Genomic DNA, 20,983 nt, shown 5'->3' on the forward strand with positions numbered 1-20,983 from the left:
AGGTTGCCAAACTCGGAGAGGCCTAGATTCCCCAATATCTTCTAGACCTTCAGCACTTTGCATTTAACCTCTACCTGTAAGATCTATTTGATTAATTTTGTGAAGGTTGTAAAAGGTATCTCATGTGTTGTGTAGCGCTCAACTACCCCGAGTCTCACAAAATAGAATTTAGCTGGGGGAGGACCCAAAAGCATATGCAAACTAAGCCTATTAGAGATGCTAGAGTACACATTTGTTCACCAGGATTTTCCCAACATTTGAATCCAAATCATTACAAAGAAGCCCCCCAACCATGTTTTACAACCAGCCTCTAGACCCATCCCCATATATCAAAGAACAGGCCTCTAAGTTGCTCAAGGTGGCATTACAGGGTCACCACCAGCCTTAAGGCCTGGTGTGCTATAAAGTTTAAGTTTTCCTCTTGAGAAAATCATAGTTCTAACAGATCCACAGTAAGACACCAGGTACAAGTATTTTAAAAGTAGAATTTGTCGTGTTCAGGATTGGCCTGATCAAGCAAGGTTTTCAGTTAGGACCTCAGGCAGGGAGGTGGAACAGCCTGAAGCCTACGCCTTGAAAACTTTTCCTATGGCCTGAGGTACTGATAATAAATCAGAGCTCCTTTGAAACCTGAAATAAGTTTGGAACCAGGGCCTTTGTGGAGAGGTTGCTTCAGATCCTGAGAATCCAAATCTTTCCACCAGATGGAGCTATGGTGATCAGTCCCAAGGCTACTGTAGGTTTAGTAATTAATGTTTTGAAATATTCTGTTCCCTTTGTGTAGCATTGCTTGATTAGCTTCCTCCTGAATTTGTCCCACTACTGACTTCATAGAAGCCTCCCATTTCTTTCCATTTTCCTAATGGAACTAGTAAAGACGCTATTTTTTTCTTGAGAAACTAACTTGGCATGGGACATAGCTTGTGCTAGACCTCCCCAGTCCAGCTTTTATCTTTCCACTTTCTGCTTGTCTTTTCTTGCTCATACCCTGTTACCTTCACTATAGGACCCTGCCACTGAAGAATGACCTGCTGTTCCAGGTCTCTGAGAATATCTTTGCTGTGGAACTCTCCCATCTGCCTAAGTTCCTAGACTGGCAAGTTGCCTGTCTCTATTTAAATTGTTGAAAGTGTAACCTGGAGTGTGAACCTAAAAGACACTGAAGGATAATGGCATATGTGGGATGAAAAATCTGTCTAAGATGGTTTCTCATTGAGCATCAGTTAGAGATGGATGCATAACATCATTAGAGAGATTAGATTTTTCTTTATTAATCTCTAAGTGTGTGAAGTGATTTCACACATGTTAATATAATTAATTCTAGAATAGCTGCATTTCCATCCCATTAGAAAAAAAATGTTTCTGAGACAAGGTTTCTTATGTTGACTCAGGTTGGTTTGATTTCAGTCTGTTGCTCTCTATGGCAATGACCTTGCTGTCCTCTATATTACACCTTCAAAATTCTTAAGTTAAATGACTGTACCATCTCAGAGTTTTAAAATTATCCATTTGAGTCATGTAGTCGACTATCTAATGCCGTCACAAGAAGAGGATTCACATGTGGAACATTGCTTCTGTCATCAGACCAAAATAGGAGAAATAGTTTATTATGTTCTCTTTAGGGAAAACAGGCTAGGAAATCAGCTGCTGGAGTCACTTTTATGAAGTAGGACCTGAGTGTGGTATGAAGTGCAGAGTGGTGATTTTGTAATTTCCCAGCATGTTTTAATTCATGTCATGTAAATGAAAACAGACCAGATTGTGTGGGTGTGCAGTTTGGGAGGGTTATCTTGAGCCAATAAATGTTGAATTTCTAATTAGGCAGCTCTCCTATGCAGATATGTATGTTCAATCCTGCTTGGCACAGTTGTGTCAGCTCAAAGGTTTGAGGAACCAGCCATTGACTATAACTCTATGTGTCAGGTTACAGACTTCAGCAGCCAATATTTACATATGGGCAATATCAATCTTATTAATGACATTCCCTCTACAAGGGAAGAATCTATTCTTTTTCACAACATCAATGTATCTAAGTTTTTTGGTTCTTAAAATACACTATTTTTATCATTTTAAAATCACTTATGGGTATCATTTTTAAATATTTTCTTTAAGTGCATTATGCTCTTATCTCCATTTGTTTCTGTTCTCTAGTGTTCTAGGTAATTAATAGTCTTATTCCTTTTCTCTCAAGTAATGGTGATTATTGATTTCTGTGTAGAGCAATGTCTCCCATAGCTTAGGCTTGCCTCATGCTATGTAACTGAGAATTTCTTTGAAACCCTAATCCTGCCTCAATAAGTAGGAAAAATGGACAAGTTAATGGGTGTCCTCAAATCACTTTGACTTTTATTGGGAACTTAAAAATGAAAAGAGACCTGTGTAAGAATTGAGTTCATTGACCAACTATGAGTCATAGTGAAGAAATGGAGAGGCAGGTCAGAGGGTGAGAGCTTTCCTACCTCAACAGTAGATGAAATTAGCAATGCAGAATTAGGCAGTCAATTTTAGATGCTCTGTAAATGTCCTGGTTGGTCATTTTGTATGGTCTACAGGCCAGGGTAATCAAAAATCTGGGTAAAGTATTGACCTTATCATGAAACCAACTTCCTATAATAAAAGTATTTAAACCAAAATTGAAGATCTGAGTAAAATGTTATGGCCCTGTCTAGCAGTACTGGTATTTTTCTGGTTTAAGATATTTATCCTTAGAGAAAAGGTGTGAGAGATCGCTAGTCTCTGGATGACATGGCCATAAAGCTTGTTTCAACTTTTCAAAATAATTTTTGAGATTATAACTATATCATATCCACATTCTCTTTCCTGCCTCCAAGCTCTACCATGATCCCTCATTTTTTGTTTTTTTTCTAATTAATGGCCTGTCTTTTTTTAACAACAGTTACTGTGTAAATGTAACTTTTGTTTGTCTGTGGAACTTCCCAGCAAAGGTTTCTCTACACTGGAGATTGAGTGTGTAATGGATTTTGCACACAAATAACTTTGTGTTTTGGATGAGGAACAGAATGTGCTCTAGGAGAGTGGAAGAATGTCTGTTAAAATACAAACTTTCTAGACTAGGACCAAGTCTACTGGGCTAGAAGGACAGAGCTGGAAGGACTGTACTGTCTAAATCATTTAATCTCTGGTCACCCAGTAAAGAAGCTGTTAATATTCTGAGGCCCAGCTGAGTCCCAGTAGCCCATGAGGGATTCTGGGGAAGTCTACCAATCAGGAGTCCTTTGTGGCTCATGTGGTCTTGGAAACTACCTGGACCCCCAGGTACCTGCTTGACTAATTTGCTCCATTTGCTGCCTTTGCACACAGTATTGGAAGCAGAGAGCTGTGTGCTGAAACATCTTTGTTGTTAAGGTTAACATGCTTTTTGTACATCCATGTGAGCAGGTCTCCAAATTCAGAGAGACCTAGTTTCTCTAGTATCTTATAGAAGTTCTGCACTTCACATTTAATATTGAGGTTAAAGATCCATTTGCATTTAATTTTGTGAAAGTTGAAAATGGTATCTCTTACCTTAGGGAACATTCTACTTCCTGTGATGTAGAAGAACAAACTGGTGATATAAAGGACTTCCCAATGCTTAGGAGATAGTCACAGAAAGTAGAACTTAGCTAAGACATGAATGCCTCTAAAATACCCCAAAGATAAGTATATGCTATTGAGGACTGTTAGAGATTAGGATGCTAGGATACACATTTGTTCACCAGGATTTTATAGACATCATTGCTCCAAACCATTATGGAGACACTCCTGATTTACAACCAGCCAGTAGGCTTGTCACCATATCAAAAACAGGCCTCTGACAAGCTGCTCAAGGGGGCATTACAGGGTCACAGCCAACATTCAGACCTGGTATGTCATAAAGGTTCAGTTTTCTTCTTGAGAAAAGCATAGTACTGATAGATGGACAAGGGGACAACTATTTGAAAAGGAAAACATTGTCATGTTGAGGGCTGGCCTGATCAATAGGACTTTCCCTTTATGCTTTCACACAGGGAGAAAGAATGTGCTTGGTAGAACCAGAAATTGTCAGACACCTAGGCCTTGGGAGTTATCCCAAGGGACTGATGTTTTAAGAATAAAAAAAGAGCTCTTTCTCTACAACCAGGAATATGTTTGCAGTATAACAGTGGTCTGGGTCCAAGGCCTTTGTGCAGGGTTTGTTTCAGATTCTGAGAACCCTATTCTTCCTACCACATGGGGCTATCTATGTTTATCAGCCCCAATGTTTCTGTGGGCTTAGTCAGGAATGTTCTTGAGAAACTCTATGTTCCCTTATGCAGCATTGTTTGATTAGCCTCCTCTTGCGTTTGTCCCATTGTATGATACTTTCTGCTTACTTGAAAGAATTTCCCATTTCCTTCCATTTTTCGCTGTTCAAACACTAGAAATGCTGACCCCACTACTAGTGAGCCCTCAGACAGCCCCAGCCATACAATTGTCACCCACATTTAGAGGGCCTAGTTTGGGCCTCTGCAGGTTCTCCCACTATGAGTCCAGAGTTAGTGAGCTCCCACTAGCTCAGGACAGCCAGCCCAGCTTTTATCTTTTCTACATTATACGTTTCCTATCTCTCTCATCCCTTGGCACCTCCACCTCAGGATCCTGTCACTGAAGAAAGTTCTGCTGTTTCAGGTCATTGGTGTACTTAAGAAATAATTTTGGTAATTTCTTTGCTGTGTCAGTCTCCCATCTGCCTAAGTTTTAGACTTGCAGCCTTCAGTTCCTATTTAAATTGATCAGAGTGTAACCTGGATTCTGAATCTAAAAGACACAAGAATGACAGTATAGGTGGAATGCAAACTCTGTTCTAGGGTGTCTCCCCTTTGAACATTAGCCGGAGATGAATGCACGCTATCATTAAAGATAGTTTCCTTATTAGTCTCTAAAGTATATGAAATGATTTCTCCCTGACAAAGTATGTTACTTCTAGAAAAACTGCACTTCCAGACTTTTAGAAAAATTATTTCTAAGACAAGCTCTCTTTGGTTGACTCAGGGGACTTTGATTCCGTTCTGTTGCTCTGCAGGGCAAAGACATTGCTGTCTTCTACATTACACCTCCAAAAGCTTAAATTAAATGATTGTACCACCTTAGTGTTTCAAAATTAACCTTTTGAGTTATGCAGTTGAATATTTCAGTACAAGGAATGGGATTTGCATGTGGAGCATAATTTCTACATTCATAGCAAAGTAGATGGAATAATTTATTGTGTACACTGCAGGGGAAACAGGGTAGGCAGTCAGCTGCTGGAGTCACCATTATAAAAAGGGACCTGATTGTGGTTGCGGCAGTGATTTTATTATTTCCCAAAATTTACTAATTCAGGTCTTAGTGAATGAAGACTGACCAGACTTACTTATTGTAATTTGGGAAGGTTGTCTTGCACCAAAGAATACTGAATTTTCCATTAGGCAACACTACTATGCAGATATGCTCAATCCTGCTTGACATAGTTATGTAAACTCAGAGTTTTGAGAAAAGGCCTATGACTGTAACTGTGTGTCCAGTTACAGATCCCAGCAGCCAACATGGGCATATGATCTAAATCAATCAGTCTCTTATTATTAAAACTACATTACCTCCTCTAGAGAAGGTCTTGTTCTTTTTCAAGTCAATATTGCTAAGCTTTTTTATCTTAAAAATAACATTATTTTTACCATTTTTAAATGTCAGTTATTGGTATTATGTTTTAACATTTTCTTTAAGTACATTACCACTTTCATCTGTATTTGTTTCTATTCTCTAATGCTTCTAAGTCATTAATGTTTAATTCCTTTTCTCTCAAGTGCTATTTATTATTTATTTCTGTTTAGGGCAATGTCTGCTGTAGCTTAGTCTTGCCCCATGCCATATAATTGAGAATTGTTTTGAACATCTAATCCTGACTCAAGTTCCCAGTTCTGGGAAGACAGTTCTGAAACTCCTTCTAGTTTGGACGTTAACAGCTCAGTGCAAAGGAAAAAATGGACAAGTTAATGAGTATCAAGTGGTCTCTCTGGCTTTTTTCAGAGGACATTCTAATGAAGAAGACCCATGCAAGAACTGAGTTTACTGACTGTGAAACTGGGGTAGTGACAGTACAGAAAGGGAGGGGCGGGAAGGAGGTGAGAGCCTCTGTATATGTGTTGCTTTTATTAGTTAATGAATAAAGCTGTTTTAGCCAATGGCTTAGCAGAGTAAAGTCAGGCAGGAAATCCCAACAGACATATATAGAGTAGGTAGAGTCGAGGAGAAGCTGTGTATCTGCCAAAGGAAAGGGGAAGGTCGCCCACCAGATCCTTACCAGTAGACCACAGCCTTGTGGTGATACACATTGATAGAAATGGACTTATTTAAGATGTAAGCATTAGCTAGGAATGTATTTGAGCTATTGGCCAAACAGTGTTGTAATTAATATAGTTTCTGTATGATTGTGAATGAGTAGTCTCCGTTTGCAGTTTCCTGCTTCAACAGTAGCTAAGATTAGCAATGTGGAGTCATGTAATCATTTTGAGATGTTCTATAATTGTCCTGATTGGCCTTTTCTTGGGGTTCACATAGTAGAGATTCAACATTCTAGATAATGGACTGATCTTATCATGAAGCCAAATTAATTACATTAGTTCAACCTATATAGAAGATCTGGGAAAATTCTGCGGCCCTGCTTAACAAGACTATTATTTTCCTGTTTAAGATGAATGGCCTCAGATAAAAAGATGTGAATAATCCTTGGTTTCCTCTGAAACAAATTGCTAGTCTCTGGAAAACATGACCACAATTTTTGTTTTAACTTTTGAAAAATAGTTCTTTGAGATTATGATTGCATCATGACCACAATCTCTTTCCTGTCTACGAGCACTACCATTGGATGCCCATTGTTTTCTAATCCATTGCCTGTTTTTCTTTAACATTAGTAACACAGTAATAACAGTTACTATTTGAATGAGACCTGTGTTTTGCTACAGGACTTTCCAGCTGTGAAGCAAAGATTTCAGTGCACTACACAGTCAGTGTGTATTGCTTTGGAAGAGGAACAGAAAGTGCTCTAGAAGACCCATTAAGGTCCTGTCTGCCCTTATGTTGGAAGGGCAGAGCTAGGTAGACTCTGCTGTCTGTGTCATTTGATCTCTGGTTACCCACTAGAGGAGCTGCTATGGTTCTGAGTCCCAGCTGGGTGGCCTTAACTAGCATGGAAGTCTGAGAAGGCTTAGCAATTAGGAGTACCAGTGGGAGGTAGGTTTCAGGTTCTTTCCAGGATTCTCCTCTGGTTCTACTGTGAGGGAGACCACAAGCCATGATAGAGTGAGTGTGGGGACCTCTGACACCCAGACCAAGAGGAGCAGTTCTGTGGAGCTATCGGAGCTTCTGTGACTTGGATAGACCATGTGCCAGACTGTGGTTCCATTGATCCATGTGATGACTTGGGCAGTAGCCCTTCTTCACTGAGACTTCCTGAGTGTTGACTCTGTAGGGAGGGGAAGACTGCTTCACTGGCTATGGAAGGCTGTATGTGTCCAGTGTGTATACACAAGCATTGCTTTAGTGGGAGGCAGGAAGATAGATTGGAAAACTGAAGGTCTGGTTTCTTGGAGTTCTGAATATTGCACTCCACTTTCAGATTTGTCTTACAAGTATTACAAATAATTTAGAAACTGGTAGAAAAAAGTGTTGGGAATTATCCTTCAGTAATATGTGATTAGAATGCTTTAAAATTTCTAATACCAGTCTTAACTTGATTCAGGGAAGTTCAGTTCAAGGGGAGAAAAGTATTTTCTGTGCTGTAAAGATATTTCAGGTTTGCATGTTGCTGGGCAGGTGGATAGGGCAGATTCCACATTGTGTGCCATAATCCATATCACAGGGCATAGGCATTACATTATTCTACACTGTTTTGTGATTGGACATCAGTTGGCTGGGTGTGCCTGAAACCACAAGGGGACATTAGAGTTTGCAGAGCCATAGAATGAGATTACCTCCATTTGCTAAGGGAACTCTAGAGCTTGTGCCCTCCTTGTTTGGAAAAAAATATCAGTAGTTGGAGGATGACACTTTAAGAGTCAATTTGTGTTAATTTTGTGGGAGTTGTAAAGTCTGTGTTAATTTCTACACATTTATAATTTATAGGTGGTTGGGCAATGTTGGTCAAGATCACACTTTTACTGGATGCATTTCCTTTGTTCTTTTGATTAAAACTTGACTATATTTTTTGGATTTTGTTCTTGACTCTTTCTATCTCATTTATTATTTCACAATTTATACTTATTCTTGATTGTTATAGCTAAGTAGTAAATATAGAAGTCATATGGTATCAATACTTTTTCATAATCCTATTGGGCATTCTGAGTCATGTTATGTGTCACATTAGAATCAGAAATCTTCATAAATTTTTGAGAATTTTCTTTGGATTGTATGCATTTCATGTTGCAAATTTAACAAGCGCAGCATCTTAATATTGATGTATCATGTTTCCATGGTTCATTCATTTACCTCTTTGATGGGGAAAACCTTGTTAGCCAATTTTCTTTAAGAGGTGGATATAAGTTAAGGCATGGCTTCCCAGGATTGAGGGAAAAATGTGTGCACTCCACAGATGCTCTCTCTCTGGGTGATTCCCATGGGACACAGTGGAACTTGGTCTTCTTGTTTCCTGTTTTGTGAGTTTTTTTCCCCTTATAATAAATAAAAATATAATTGTTTTATCCTTTAACTAGCTTGGTTATTTCTACACCTCTTTGTTTACTTAGATTTTGGTGTTAATCTGTAAAAGACTTATTTTATTAGATAAAAAGTATTATTGGGCTGGGCAAGTGGCACAGCATGTAATCTTCTTGGAGATTACCTGAGTTTATCCCAGTATCCAAGTTGGGAGGCTCATAACCACCTGCTACTCCAGATTCAAGGGATCTGACACTCTCTTTTCTTGTGTGCCTCCTGTATGCTCAAGGAAGACCTTCTGTATCCCACAAACATACAAAAAGTGTGGGGATAACCTTGGTTTCAAAAGCTTTGCGACTCTCAAAGCAATTAGAGCAAAACTTTCAGTGTATAATATAAATTATACATTGTTTCTTTAAAAATTTGTTATCGTGCATTTGCTTTGGAAAAGTTTCATTCCCTCACTCTGATGCAGATTTACAGACAATCATCAGTCATAGGAAATAAAATGGTGCCTAAGTGATCCAAATGTATCATTTTCTTTATTATAAGAGAATGATATCCTTTTAGAAATCAAAGGCATTATAAAGTCTATAAAGTTTAAACATCAGAAAGCTTCAAGCAAATCTCTCCAATGTTGGTGGAGCAGCTCTCCTTGCCCAATCCATTTCCTATTATCAGCAGAGCATAGAACTGGAGTGCGCCTGATGAGTGCTGATCAGGGATTTCTTGTGGTTTAATTTTGGTTAGAATATAGTCATTCTGGTCATATTGACAATGTCCTTTCCTTTACAGAAGCGTCTCAGTTTCAGGAGGTTCCAATTATTAATTGTTGTTCTCAGTGTCTGTGCTACTAGAGTTATATTTAGGAAGTGGTCTCCTGTGCCAAGGTATCCAAGAGAACTCCCCACTTTCTCTTCAGTGAGGTTCAGTGTGGTTGGTTTTATGTTGAGGTCTTTGATCCATTTATACTTGAGTTTTGTGCATGGTGATAGATATGGTTCTATTTGCATTCTTCTATATGTCTATAGGCAGGGGAGAAAGGAAGAGGAGTGGGGAAAATACATACCTCCATTAAAAAAGCAACAAAACATAAAAGAAAATCTTGTTAAGGGACCATTGTGTGTGTGTGTGTGTGTGTGTGTGTGTGTGTGTGTGTGTGTGTGTGTAATATGTCTTTTTGACTTGTTTGGTCAGTGGTGCCATCTATGTAGCTGATGTTATTAATTATCTAATTTTTTGTTGTTTCTCTGGAAAATGATAGGTGTTCACCCATTTTTTTCAGAAAATTTACTGTATTATATTATGAGTTCCTTGAAATTTTTGTTAGTTTGGGAAGTTCTTGGCATATCTGAGTTTTCCAGTTGTTACTATTTTCATGTTTGGGATTTGGCTACTTAAGTGATTGATAAAGTTACTACCTTGGTTTTGTGTGTTTAAAACCTTCTCTTATATTAGTGTCTCTGTCTTAATTAGCTTTAGCTGTCAACAAGATGTAGCCTAGAGTCATCCAAGTGGACATCAACTGAGGCTTTGCCCAAATTGGAATCGCTAGTTACTATATTTGTGAGAAACTGTGTTGATTAATGATTTGTATGGGAAAGCTTTTCCACTGATGTTTATCTCCCTAAGAAGTGTGCCTGACCTAGGTGAGAAATCTAGGTTAGGACAGGACAGTGACCAAACAAGAGAGGAAGTCAGTAAACAAAGTTTCTCTGTGGTTTTTGCCCTTACTTTGTAGCTTGAGTTTCTATCCTAAACTCCCCAATTATGGGCTGTATTCTCTCTGTATCAGACAAATAAGCGTGTTTATTACCTGAGATGCTTTTGGTTAGAGAATTGAATCACGACAAGAAACAAGCAAGTTAGACCAAAATGTAGTATGCCAAAACAATTTTGTTGCCAGGTGGAATGTGGGAATATTGTCTTTAGGAGGAATGTGGAAGATATTAGGACTTCAGATGGCAAAAATCATAGAAAGCTTCACAAAGAAGCTTAATCAGCTATTTTTGTAGGACTAGGAATATGGGAGTACAGTGCTTGTGGTCATAGGATTTAAATGGGAAATAGACTCCATGATAATTTAGCTAGCAGTTATTTGTATAATATTTTGCCCCCAAATCATTCCTATTTTCTCCATTACTGAGAAATTGAATAAAGTAGAATTAAAAATTAATTGGCTGATTTCTTCAATAAAGTATTGATTTTGTTGGGTGTAGACTCATTTAGGTCTACAATGAAAAAGAAACAAGTGGTGCAGAAAAAAATGAAAAGTCAGTTTCATACAGAAAAAACAGCACTAGGTGGTTTCAAATGGCAGTCCTGTGGTGAAACAGAGGCAGAAAGTTTTAGGAAGTTTTACATAATTAAAGAGAAGGCCCTTCTTGGCATTTAAAGTCTAAGAAGGTAAACTAAGGTAAGGCTCCAGCCATGCAAGCATTCAGTTTGTGGAAGAAATAGGGAACTGCTTCCTAATCCAAAGAAGCAACTTCATACAGAACCTGCTGTAACTCTGGTCCTAGCTTAGTAGTGTCCTTTACAACTTAGAAGGCAGATTTGGGGGTATCATCCATGTTGTACTAGTTCTGGAAGCAAGAAAGATGCAAAATTTATATTTCATAAATTCTTCTTCTCTTGTTTCAGTTCAGCACTGTTGCATGCGGAGTCACAGCGAGGAGACTGTGAGAGAGAGTTCATTGCATGAAGCTGTGAAGATGAAGTCAGTATTGTATTTTGAGATGATAGGATGTTGAGATACTTAAGCTATGAGACATCTACCATGGAGAACTGCATACAGGGAGTGGAAGTAGCAAAGGAGGCACAAGTGTAAAAATTTTCAGGGATAGAGTAATCTAAGCCCTTTGAGAATGAAGCCCCATCTGTCTGAGACAGCTACAGGTTATGTTATTTGCCCTGCGAAATTTTAGACTTTCCTGGTCCAATCTTCCCTCTCTGTGTTAATAATCCTTTCTTTTTTAAAAAAAAATTATTCTTCTCTCATACAATACATCCCAAGTACCGTTTTCCCTCACTTCACTTCTCCCAGCCCTCTCCACTGTTTCTCTCTCCACCATATCAACTCTGCCTCCATTTCCCATCAGAGTAGAGCAGATATCCCAGGGATATCAACAAAGTCCTGCATAACAAGTTACAATAAGACTAGGAACAAACCCTCCTCTCACGGCTAGCTAAGGCAACCTAGTAGGAGGAAAAGGGTTCCAAGAAGGAGTGAAAGAGTCAGAGACACCCCTCCCCGCATTCTCACTATTCAGAGTCACACAAAACCAAGCTACACAATGATAACATATATACAAAGAATCTGGTGCAGACCCCTGTAGGTTCTGTGATTGCTGTTTCAGTCTCTGTGTGCCCCTACGAGCCCTGCTTAGTTGATTCTGTGTGCTGTATTCTCCTGTATTCTTCAAATTAGGAAAATTTTTATCTATAAATTCTTTTGAAAATGTTTTCTGGGACTTTGAGATTCTTCTTCTATTCCTATTATTCTTAGGTTTGGTCTTACATCATATTTCCTGGATGTTATGTTTCAGCAGATTTTTATATTTAATACTTTTTAATCAATATATCCATTTCTTCTATCATAACTTCAAAACCTGAAATTCTGTGTTCCATGTCTTTTATTTGTTTGGTGAAGCTTGTCTCTGTAGTTACTATAAGATTACCTAGATTTTCATTTCAAGAATTCCTTCAGTTTGCTTATATTTTTTCCATTTTCAGGTCTTGAACAATTTCATTCATTTTCATCAACTGTCCCTTCATTTGTTTGTTTGTTTGTTTGTTGACTTTCTTTAAGGAAGTTATTAATTTTCTCTGATTCTTTAATAAGAGATTCACTCACTTCCTCTTTCAGTTCATCTCTCATCTTTATAAAGTTGGTCTTAACATACTTGTTCTTCACCTCTGTTGTAATAGTCAGGGCATACTGTAGAAGAATAGCTGGATTCTAGTAGAGACATATTGCTCTGGCTACTTTTGATTATGTTCTTATGCTGGTGTCTAGGCATCTGGGTTTGAGGTGATTGTGGTTGTAGGTGCTGATTTCCCAGGTTGTCTTTGTTGAATGGATTTTTTGTTCCTTGGTTTCTATTTGCTCTTTGGTATTCTGGTCTGTGTGGCCTATTGTTGAACATGGGTTCTCACCAAAGTTGGGGCTGGAAATCTTACAGTAGGGTGGCCATTGTCCCAGAAGGGAATATCTGCCCACTTTGTGACTGCAAAAAAAATGGTTTGGAGAGGGATCTTGGGGATAGTGTTGAGAGGACACTGAGAGAGTGGGGCAGGTCTGTGGGCTTATATCCTACATATACTTCTGGCAGATAGTGTGTCATTTGTTTGATGAAGGGATCTCCACTCATGTTGGAAGCCACAACACATAGATGAAGAGGAATGTGGGATTGGGGCTAGTATTGGGAGATTAATGAAAGAACAGAGGAGGTCCCCAGGTGAGCAGCCTATGTGGATTTCTGATGGTTGGCATGGTTCTATTCCAGCAGGGATTCTCTATCTCAGTTTGCCTACCTGTTCTTCTGGCCATTGTGGCCTGCACTTAAGCAGAGGATATATATCCGCATTGGAGGTGGGGACATGGCTTTAGAAGTGGCAGTTGTAGGGCTGGTCTGGTGGGGATTGTATCTATGGGAATTAGGGAGTGTGGAAGTTTCATGGGCTGGTGGCCTCCATACCTGTTCTTCTGATTGATGTGACATGCATATGCGTAGGAGATGTCTGCCTGAATTACAGGCTGAACACAGTCATATTCCCTTTTTCTGAATGGAAGTATATTCTGTGCCATCATAAATTGGAAATATTTAAATTTTTTTTGATTTTATAAGATGTGAGAGTAATGAGATTGCCCTTAGTGTCAGAAGAGACTTTGGACATTGGTACTGTTTGGGTTGTTACAGATTATGAGGATCATTAAACTTAGGCTAAGTGCATTTTCATTTTTTTCTTTGTATTTATTTTTCTTTCATTCAATACATCCTGACTAGAACATTTTCTTCCTATACTCTTTCTAGGCCCACTACTCCATTCTTTATTTCCCCAAATTCACTAATTAGTTTCCCTTCAGAAAAGAGCAAGAATATCAACCAAACACATGGTGAAATAAGACTAGGAACAAACCTTCATATCAAGGCTGAACAAGGTGACCCAATAGCAGGAAAGGGGTCCCAAGAGTAGGCAAAAGAGTCAAAATAAGACTAGGAACAAACCTTCATATCAAGGCTGAACAAGGTGACCCAATAGCAGGAAAGGGGTCCCAACAGTAGGCAAAAGAGTCAGAAACACAATGACTTCTAAAGTTAGGAGTCTCACAAACACCCTAAGCTAAACAACCATGGCTTGTATGCTGAGAACCTGGCACAGAGCTATGCAGACTCCATTAATGGAGCCTAAAAGGCTAGCTTTTATGGTTGCTCCAGGGTTGTAAAAAAAAAATTCCACAGCAAAGTCAGGGCTTTATGGAACTTGTTTATTTAAGGGTCTTTAGGAAAAGAACACACACTAATGGTAATTTCTTTATTCTCTCATTTGCTCTGTTCTCATCTAAGCTTTTGTCTATTTTCTCTAGATGACTCCTGCGTCTTCTTGGTCTCAACAGCTATATATACCCAATAGCCTCTTTTCATGTTGGATGTAGGTGCTACATTTTAAGGTCATCATTTGATAAGAAGCAGAGCTATCCTGATACATACAAGTAGCAAAGCTCAACTTCTTAATTGGCTGTAAAGTACAGCTGCACATCAACAATCAGTCATTATGTTATCTAACATTTTGTGATTAGCAGAAATGCTGGCTTCCTATAAGTGCTTATAGAAAGAGAGTTGTGCCATAAATGCTTTGGTAGGGACTTAGGTTTGCCTTAATTTTCTTAATATTAGCACACTATTGCATTCTCCAATAGCACAGTGACGATAAGAACATTTTTAAATTTTGAAATATATTTTCCTATCTTTTGTGTAACTTCTGGTTACCTAAGAATACCAACAGTCCTCATTAGGAATTACAGAGTCAAGTTATTTTCTATAGCTTTGACTAGTCAGAATATATTTTTATAAATTGAGGTCAGGAATGGGTGCAAGGACTAAATCATTTGCCAGCTAGTAATAATTGGCCTTTTTTTGTATTTATGACCTATCCAGATAGCTCAGTATGTCCTTGTGAACTAGACTTCTATTTCTGGGAATGTATATCTTAAAATTTATTAGCAAGCATCTGGTCTTAATTTAAAGTTACTTTGAAATATTGAATCAGCTAATGATATACAGTTGTCTTAGAGCTTGGGTTTGTAACTATTTTCTTCTTTCAGCATAAGCTATGATATAAAACAGCTTTCAGGTATGACTCACAGGCCTTGTATATAACAACAGACATAGCTTTGAAAATTATCCTAATGTTATTTCTATTCATAAAAATTATACAACTTAAGAAGACATCATCTTCCCAAACATAACACAGATATACATGTGCCCAATAGTTGGAATATATTTATGAGATAAACACACAGGGAGGGAGGGAATTTCCATACAATATACATAGTAGCAATGGCATGCAGGGAGACAGCAGAAGCAAAATACATTCTGGAAACTGCATTCTTCTAAGCCTTGCTTGAATGAGACATATCCATCAGAGAGATAATCCTTTAGTGGACTGACACCTGAACTTCAATTACCGTCAGCTGCACATCTGATAAAGTTATTGTTATCAGCACTCCATGATTGCTACCTCAGTTTCTTTGAGCCCCTGTGAACCCCGTTTAGTTGACTTTGTGGGCCTTGCTCTCTGGGTTTTCTAAACCCCTCTGGATCCTACCATTCTAACCCCCTCCTTCCACAGGATTTCTAGAATACAACTAATGTTTAGGTAGGAATCTTTGCATATACTTCCATCAGCTGCAAAAAGAAAACCCTGATGACAATTGGACCAGGCACCAGTCACTGAGTATAGGAGAATATAATTATGAATCATTTCATTGATTTTCTTTCTTGGTCAGATGTATTTGGTTTTACATTAATTCTCTAAGCCATCCAAGTTCTGGTTCCTAGCCATCCACGCATTGTCTTTACTTCTTATTCCATGGTTTGCTGTGTAGCTGGGTGGGAAGCCCATGGTGTCCTCTCCTTTTCCTACTCCCCTTACTTATTTTTCTTTTTTCCCAGAGTTTTCCTCCCATTTCTTTTCTCTGCCTACCTGCCCTGCCTATCATTTCAGATCAAGATTTTGGCCATTCAGCTATTTATTAGACCAATGATATATTTTATACAGACAAAGTTTCACGGCTTCACAAATGCAACACAGAATAATAGAAAACATCTTTGCATCAGTAAAGCAAATGTTCCACAGTGTAAACAAATATAGCACATCTCATAATCATCTTCCACAACAGCCTGGGTTGCATTTTGAGACCACAAGATTTTCAGATACCTAAACTATGAGACATCTTTCATGGAGAGGTGGCTACATATAGGGAGTAGAATTAAACAAAGAAGAGATGTATGAGAAGTTGCAGTGATAGGGCCATCTAAGACCTTTCAACCTGAAGCCCCATGCATCTGAAACAGCTACAGGATTTGATGTTTGTCCTGCTGTGTTTCAGTCTTTGCTTGGTCCAATCATCCCTCACTGTCTCCATTTCTGTTTTTTGGTACATGAATGGTATTCTGTGCCATTGTATGTTGGAAAGATGTAACTTGTTTTCTGAAATTACAGGATATCACTGTCTGAAGAGACTTTGGACGTTTGAACAGTGTATAGAGCATTGCAGACTATGAGGATCACTGAAATGACTGAATGCATATTCTTCATGGATGACCATGAGCCGATAGTGATTTAGGTCAGAATGTAACTGATTGATTGTAAAACCCACCAGACAGGATGATGTATTTGAACACGAATCTCTCCTTGGTGACTTTCTTTTGATTGCTTGTGAAACCTTTAGTAAGAGGAGCCTTTCTGGATAAAATTCATCATTGAGGGTGTGATAGGAGTCTCTGTAGCCCCGACCCATTTCCTGTTTTTTTGTGTCTACTGGATTGTGATTAAAACTACTCAGCCAGCTTCCTGCTTTTACTGTCATGCCTTCACCACCATTATAGACTCTCTCTCTAAGTCACATAAGATACAGTAGAAGCAATTGCTGTTCAGTGCTAAGACACTTTGTTTGGTAACTTTCTGTTTTAATATCTTGGTGTGTTTGTTTGGTTTTGAAGACTAGGTTTGTCTGTGTAGCCCTGGCTGTCCTGAAAGTAGCTCTTTACACTAGGCTGGTCTCTAACTCAGAGCTCCCCCTGACTCTGGCTCCCAAGTCTTGGGATTAAAGGTGGGGCAACATTGTTGGAATTTTTGTTTCTATGTCATTGGGTGATGAACCTGGAATGTAGGTTTTTGTATATGTCAAGCACTTCTTATCTTGAATTTTATAATTTTGTAGAGGGTATCATTCTGTTTTCCGAGATGGTATGTATTCATGCCATTAATACTGGCTGAGCTTTCTGAGTCATTGGATTACAGGTGTATTACCTTCTTCCTGCCTGTTTTGTTTGTTTTGAATTTTAATGAATATGAGTATTTTACCTGTATGTCTGGATATGCATCACATGTGTACCTTGTCCTCATAGTGATCAAAAGATGGTCTCAGAAACTCTACACTGGAAATAATGGATACTTGTGATCCCCCATATAAGTACTGACAATTGAGGCCACCTGTATGCAATACCAACAAGAGTTCTTTACTACTGAGCCATTTCTCCTGCCCTGTGTTGATTAGCTATAGTCAACATTTATATTCTTAACTCTTTGTAGAAGCTTCAGTAAACACCTGTGAGTTTTTCTATCTTTTGTTTGTTTCACTGATTTTTGCATGGAAGACGAGGTCTTAATATGTACTTCTAACTGTCTTGGTCCTGACTGCATAATCTAGGCTGGCATTCAACTCAGAGGCAGGTAATCTTGCCTCTGCCTTCTGAGTACTGGAGTTAAAGGCATAAGCCAATATAACCAGTTTATCCATCTTATTTTCTTTTATAGTTAGTTTTTCCATACAATTTCTTTTACATATATTCTGTACTGTTGATCTGTTTACTTTTCTCTTGATGTTTGTTAATAGATATTTCTCTTCCAAGGTGATATCCCATTTAAGGGTACAGAAATGACAGAGGTGACCCTCCAGTTTACCTCTAAAGTGACTTGGTAATTACATTATCATATCTATGTCATAGAAATTGTGTGGGGGGCACCAGAACTATATAACTATACTGTTAAAGAATATACATTTACAATGTTGTCAGTATCATACTTTCTGTTGTAAACATGTCTGGGATATTTTAGAATGCTGTGACCTATAATGATGTGCATGTCAACTTCACTTGGGAAGAATGGAGTTTGCTGGATCCTTCCAAGAAGAATCTCTACAAAGACGTGATGCTGGAGACCTACAGAAACCTCAGTACTATTGGTAAGTCTGCATTTTTCTTCATGTTTTAAAATAAGGGGACAACTATTCCTTGGTTATTGATGCATCTAGTTTCTTTGGAATGTAAATTGTAATCTGGCTTTCTTTCCTTTATGTCTAAAAGCCACTTATGAGGGAGTACTTATGATATTTGTCTTTCTGGATCTGGATTAGCTCACTCAATATAGTGTTTTCTAGATCCATCCATTTGCCTGCAAATTTCAAGATGTCATTTTTTTCCTGCTGTGTATTACATATTGTGTAAATGTACCACATTTTTCCTTATCCATTCTTTTGGTTGAGGGGCATTTAGGTTGTTTCCATGTTCTCGCTATGACAAACAATGCTGTTATGAACATCATGTCCATGTGGTACAACTGAGCATCCTTTGGGTATATACATGAAAGTAGTATATCTGGGTCTTGAGAAAGGTTGTTTCTTCTTTAATAGTCAAGAAATATTAAAATTTGACAGGACAATTGTTCTTAGACATTAATATTGTCTAATAATTACCCTTTCTAGTTTGCAAACTTTACTATTTCCTGGCAAAACAGCTGTATTGATCCTGTCAATTGTCATTAGATTCTGTTTTTGACAAAGTTATATAAAGTCTGGTTGATCTCATTAAAATTGTCACAACCTCAGTCTTTCGGTAACCCTTCGAACCCAAGCCTGTTTTCATTCCTAATGGCTATATCAGGTGGCCTGCTAAGTAAGAGTGGGCACTTATACCAAACCACATAGCAGAATATATTCTCCGTGTTCAAGGATACAGAAGTGTAGTCCTGACCTTGTCTCATCCCCAGCTCTGTGAATGGCAAAATAAATCTAAAATTTTGCAAATATCAAGACTAGAGATTCCAGTTAAGTTCTCTAGAAGAGCTACTTATTGCCTGCCATATGCCATGTCAGGTTCTGTTTACCCAAATTAGACCTTACCCAATAGAAACGAACTGTAGACTGGCCACAGTCTTAGGTCAGCCTCATAGACCCTGATTTCAGCTAAAATCAAAGTCTCTAACCTTCAGACTAGTCTTACAGGTCATGGCCCTCTATCAGGACAGGCTAGCTCCCAAAACAAAAGTTCAACACCACATACTCCTCTAGGATGGTGCATGTCTTTAAACCTTTGATTGTATGGGTGCCTTCAAGAAATGAGTCAAATCCTTCAAAAATTTCTGTTTCCCTATTTCACCCTATATCACATGCACCTTCCTAAACAGAGTTAAAGGCCTCCCGCATCAGACATGAGATCTGTGTTCACTCCCACTAACATGACCACTTCTTAGAATTTGTTATCAAGGCCAAATCTTGAAACCAATTAAAATATATTGCCACTTATAGACTTATACTGAGACCTGGATGTCACTTCCATTTGAAGTTGCACATTATTTATAAATTTATGAATACATATATATGTTAATATATACATATATATGCACATATACATGCAAATCCAATTAATGAAGGATAGAGGCACTGAATTCAAAAGAGATCAAAGACTATATGAGATTTGAATGAAGGAAAGATAAAGGAGAAATGATGGAATTACCTTATAATCTCAAAAAATGATAGAAACAGTGTTCACCTATTATTTAAACACTCTTCCTAGCAGAAAACTAACATTATTCTCATTTCTGTGTTTTTGAGCTGCATCTTTATTTGGAATGTAGCAGGCATTAAAGTTTTCTCCAAATTTGTGTGAACAGAGAGCACAGATCTTGAGACTCAGTAGTACTGATAGACTCTCAGTCTTCAGTTGGCATGAAGCACCTCAGAGTATGAAATATTATTGAACTTGACAACATTATTATCAATTCATTCTTTTGTTTTATTTGAGCCTGTAAATCTCTTTGCTTTATTCCTTTCTTTTTTTATTAAAAACTTTTTTACATAACCTACTTTGATTATGTTTTCCTCTCCCCCGATTTCTCCCAAATATCTCCATCTCTCTCATTCAACTTTCTCTCTCTTCTCTTCTCTTCTCTTCTCTTCCCTTCTCTTCTCTTCTCTTCTTTTCTCTTCTCTTCTCTCTGTCTCATATATTATATATAAAAATAATCAAAAGCATAAAACCAATGTATCTATATATAAAATAAAATATGCATTATAATATATGCATGAAATAAAAATCTACAAAACAACCACCAAACAAACAAGCAAATGATAAGATAAAACCTTCACCATCAACAAACAAAAGAACAATAATAAAAAACCGTGCAAAAATGGAGCAAAATATCCACAAAAATACTAACAAATTTCTCATGTAAAGGAAACTATTCATGGGATAGTAATCTGCATTGGAGTGTGGTTGAGATAGACAAGGAGACTCTCTTAAAGAAAACAGATTTTTTTTCTTTGCCGATAGATATCAATTGCAAATAGATTCTTCCTTAGGGTTGGCACCATCTGTCCCCTTCCCTCTCTCAGTGCTGGCAGACTTAAATTGAGCAAGTTCTGTGAATGTTACCACAGTCTCTGTGAGTTCATGGTGTACATCAGTTCTCTTTTATCTAGAGAACACTGCTTCCTTGGAGTCATCTACTATATCTGAATCAGTGAATCCTTTTACCTTTTCTTTGTAACTCTTTGAACACTCAGGGGAAGAGTTTTATGAAGACATTCTATTTAGTTCTTAGTGGTACAAAGTCTCACAGACCATATATCACCCAGTGTGGGATCTCTGTGTTAATTCCCATCCATATCAAGAAGAAGCATCTCTGTTGAGGGCAAAAACATTCTTTGACCTATGGGGATCGCAGTATATGTTTAGGAGTCATTTTATTGCTATGTTCTTTAAGCAGAAAGATACTAGCAAACTTTCCCATAGGGCCATGACCTATGACAGTGTCAGTTTTTTACATG

General features: G+C 38.0%; 1 protein-coding gene and 1 pseudogene across 2 annotated transcripts in view; one reads left to right on the plus strand and one right to left on the minus strand.

Annotated features, from left to right (window-relative positions):
• LOC125393630 (uncharacterized) overlaps positions 1-13,459 on the minus strand; it is a 33,282-nt gene extending 19,823 nt beyond the window's left edge. The window contains exons 1-2 of the mRNA XM_087896672.1: positions 13,350-13,459; positions 13,186-13,299 (exon numbers count right to left, since the gene is read on the minus strand). Of these exons, the coding sequence (XP_087752798.1) occupies positions 13,186-13,299; positions 13,350-13,459 (224 nt within the window). The remainder of the gene's footprint in view (positions 1-13,185; positions 13,300-13,349) is intronic.
• LOC146895757 (olfactory receptor 4P4-like) overlaps positions 1-20,983 on the plus strand; it is a 31,392-nt pseudogene that overhangs the window by 554 nt on the left and 9,855 nt on the right. The window contains exons 2-4 of the transcript XR_015735497.1: positions 11,293-11,368; positions 17,790-17,856; positions 17,995-18,121. The product of XR_015735497.1 is annotated as an olfactory receptor 4P4-like (transcript). The remainder of the gene's footprint in view (positions 1-11,292; positions 11,369-17,789; positions 17,857-17,994; positions 18,122-20,983) is intronic.

Source organism: Myodes glareolus, chromosome 2 (genome assembly GCF_982192425.1).
Source record: "Myodes glareolus chromosome 2, mMyoGla1.1, whole genome shotgun sequence".
NCBI classification, from domain to species: Eukaryota; Metazoa; Chordata; class Mammalia; order Rodentia; family Cricetidae; genus Myodes; species Myodes glareolus.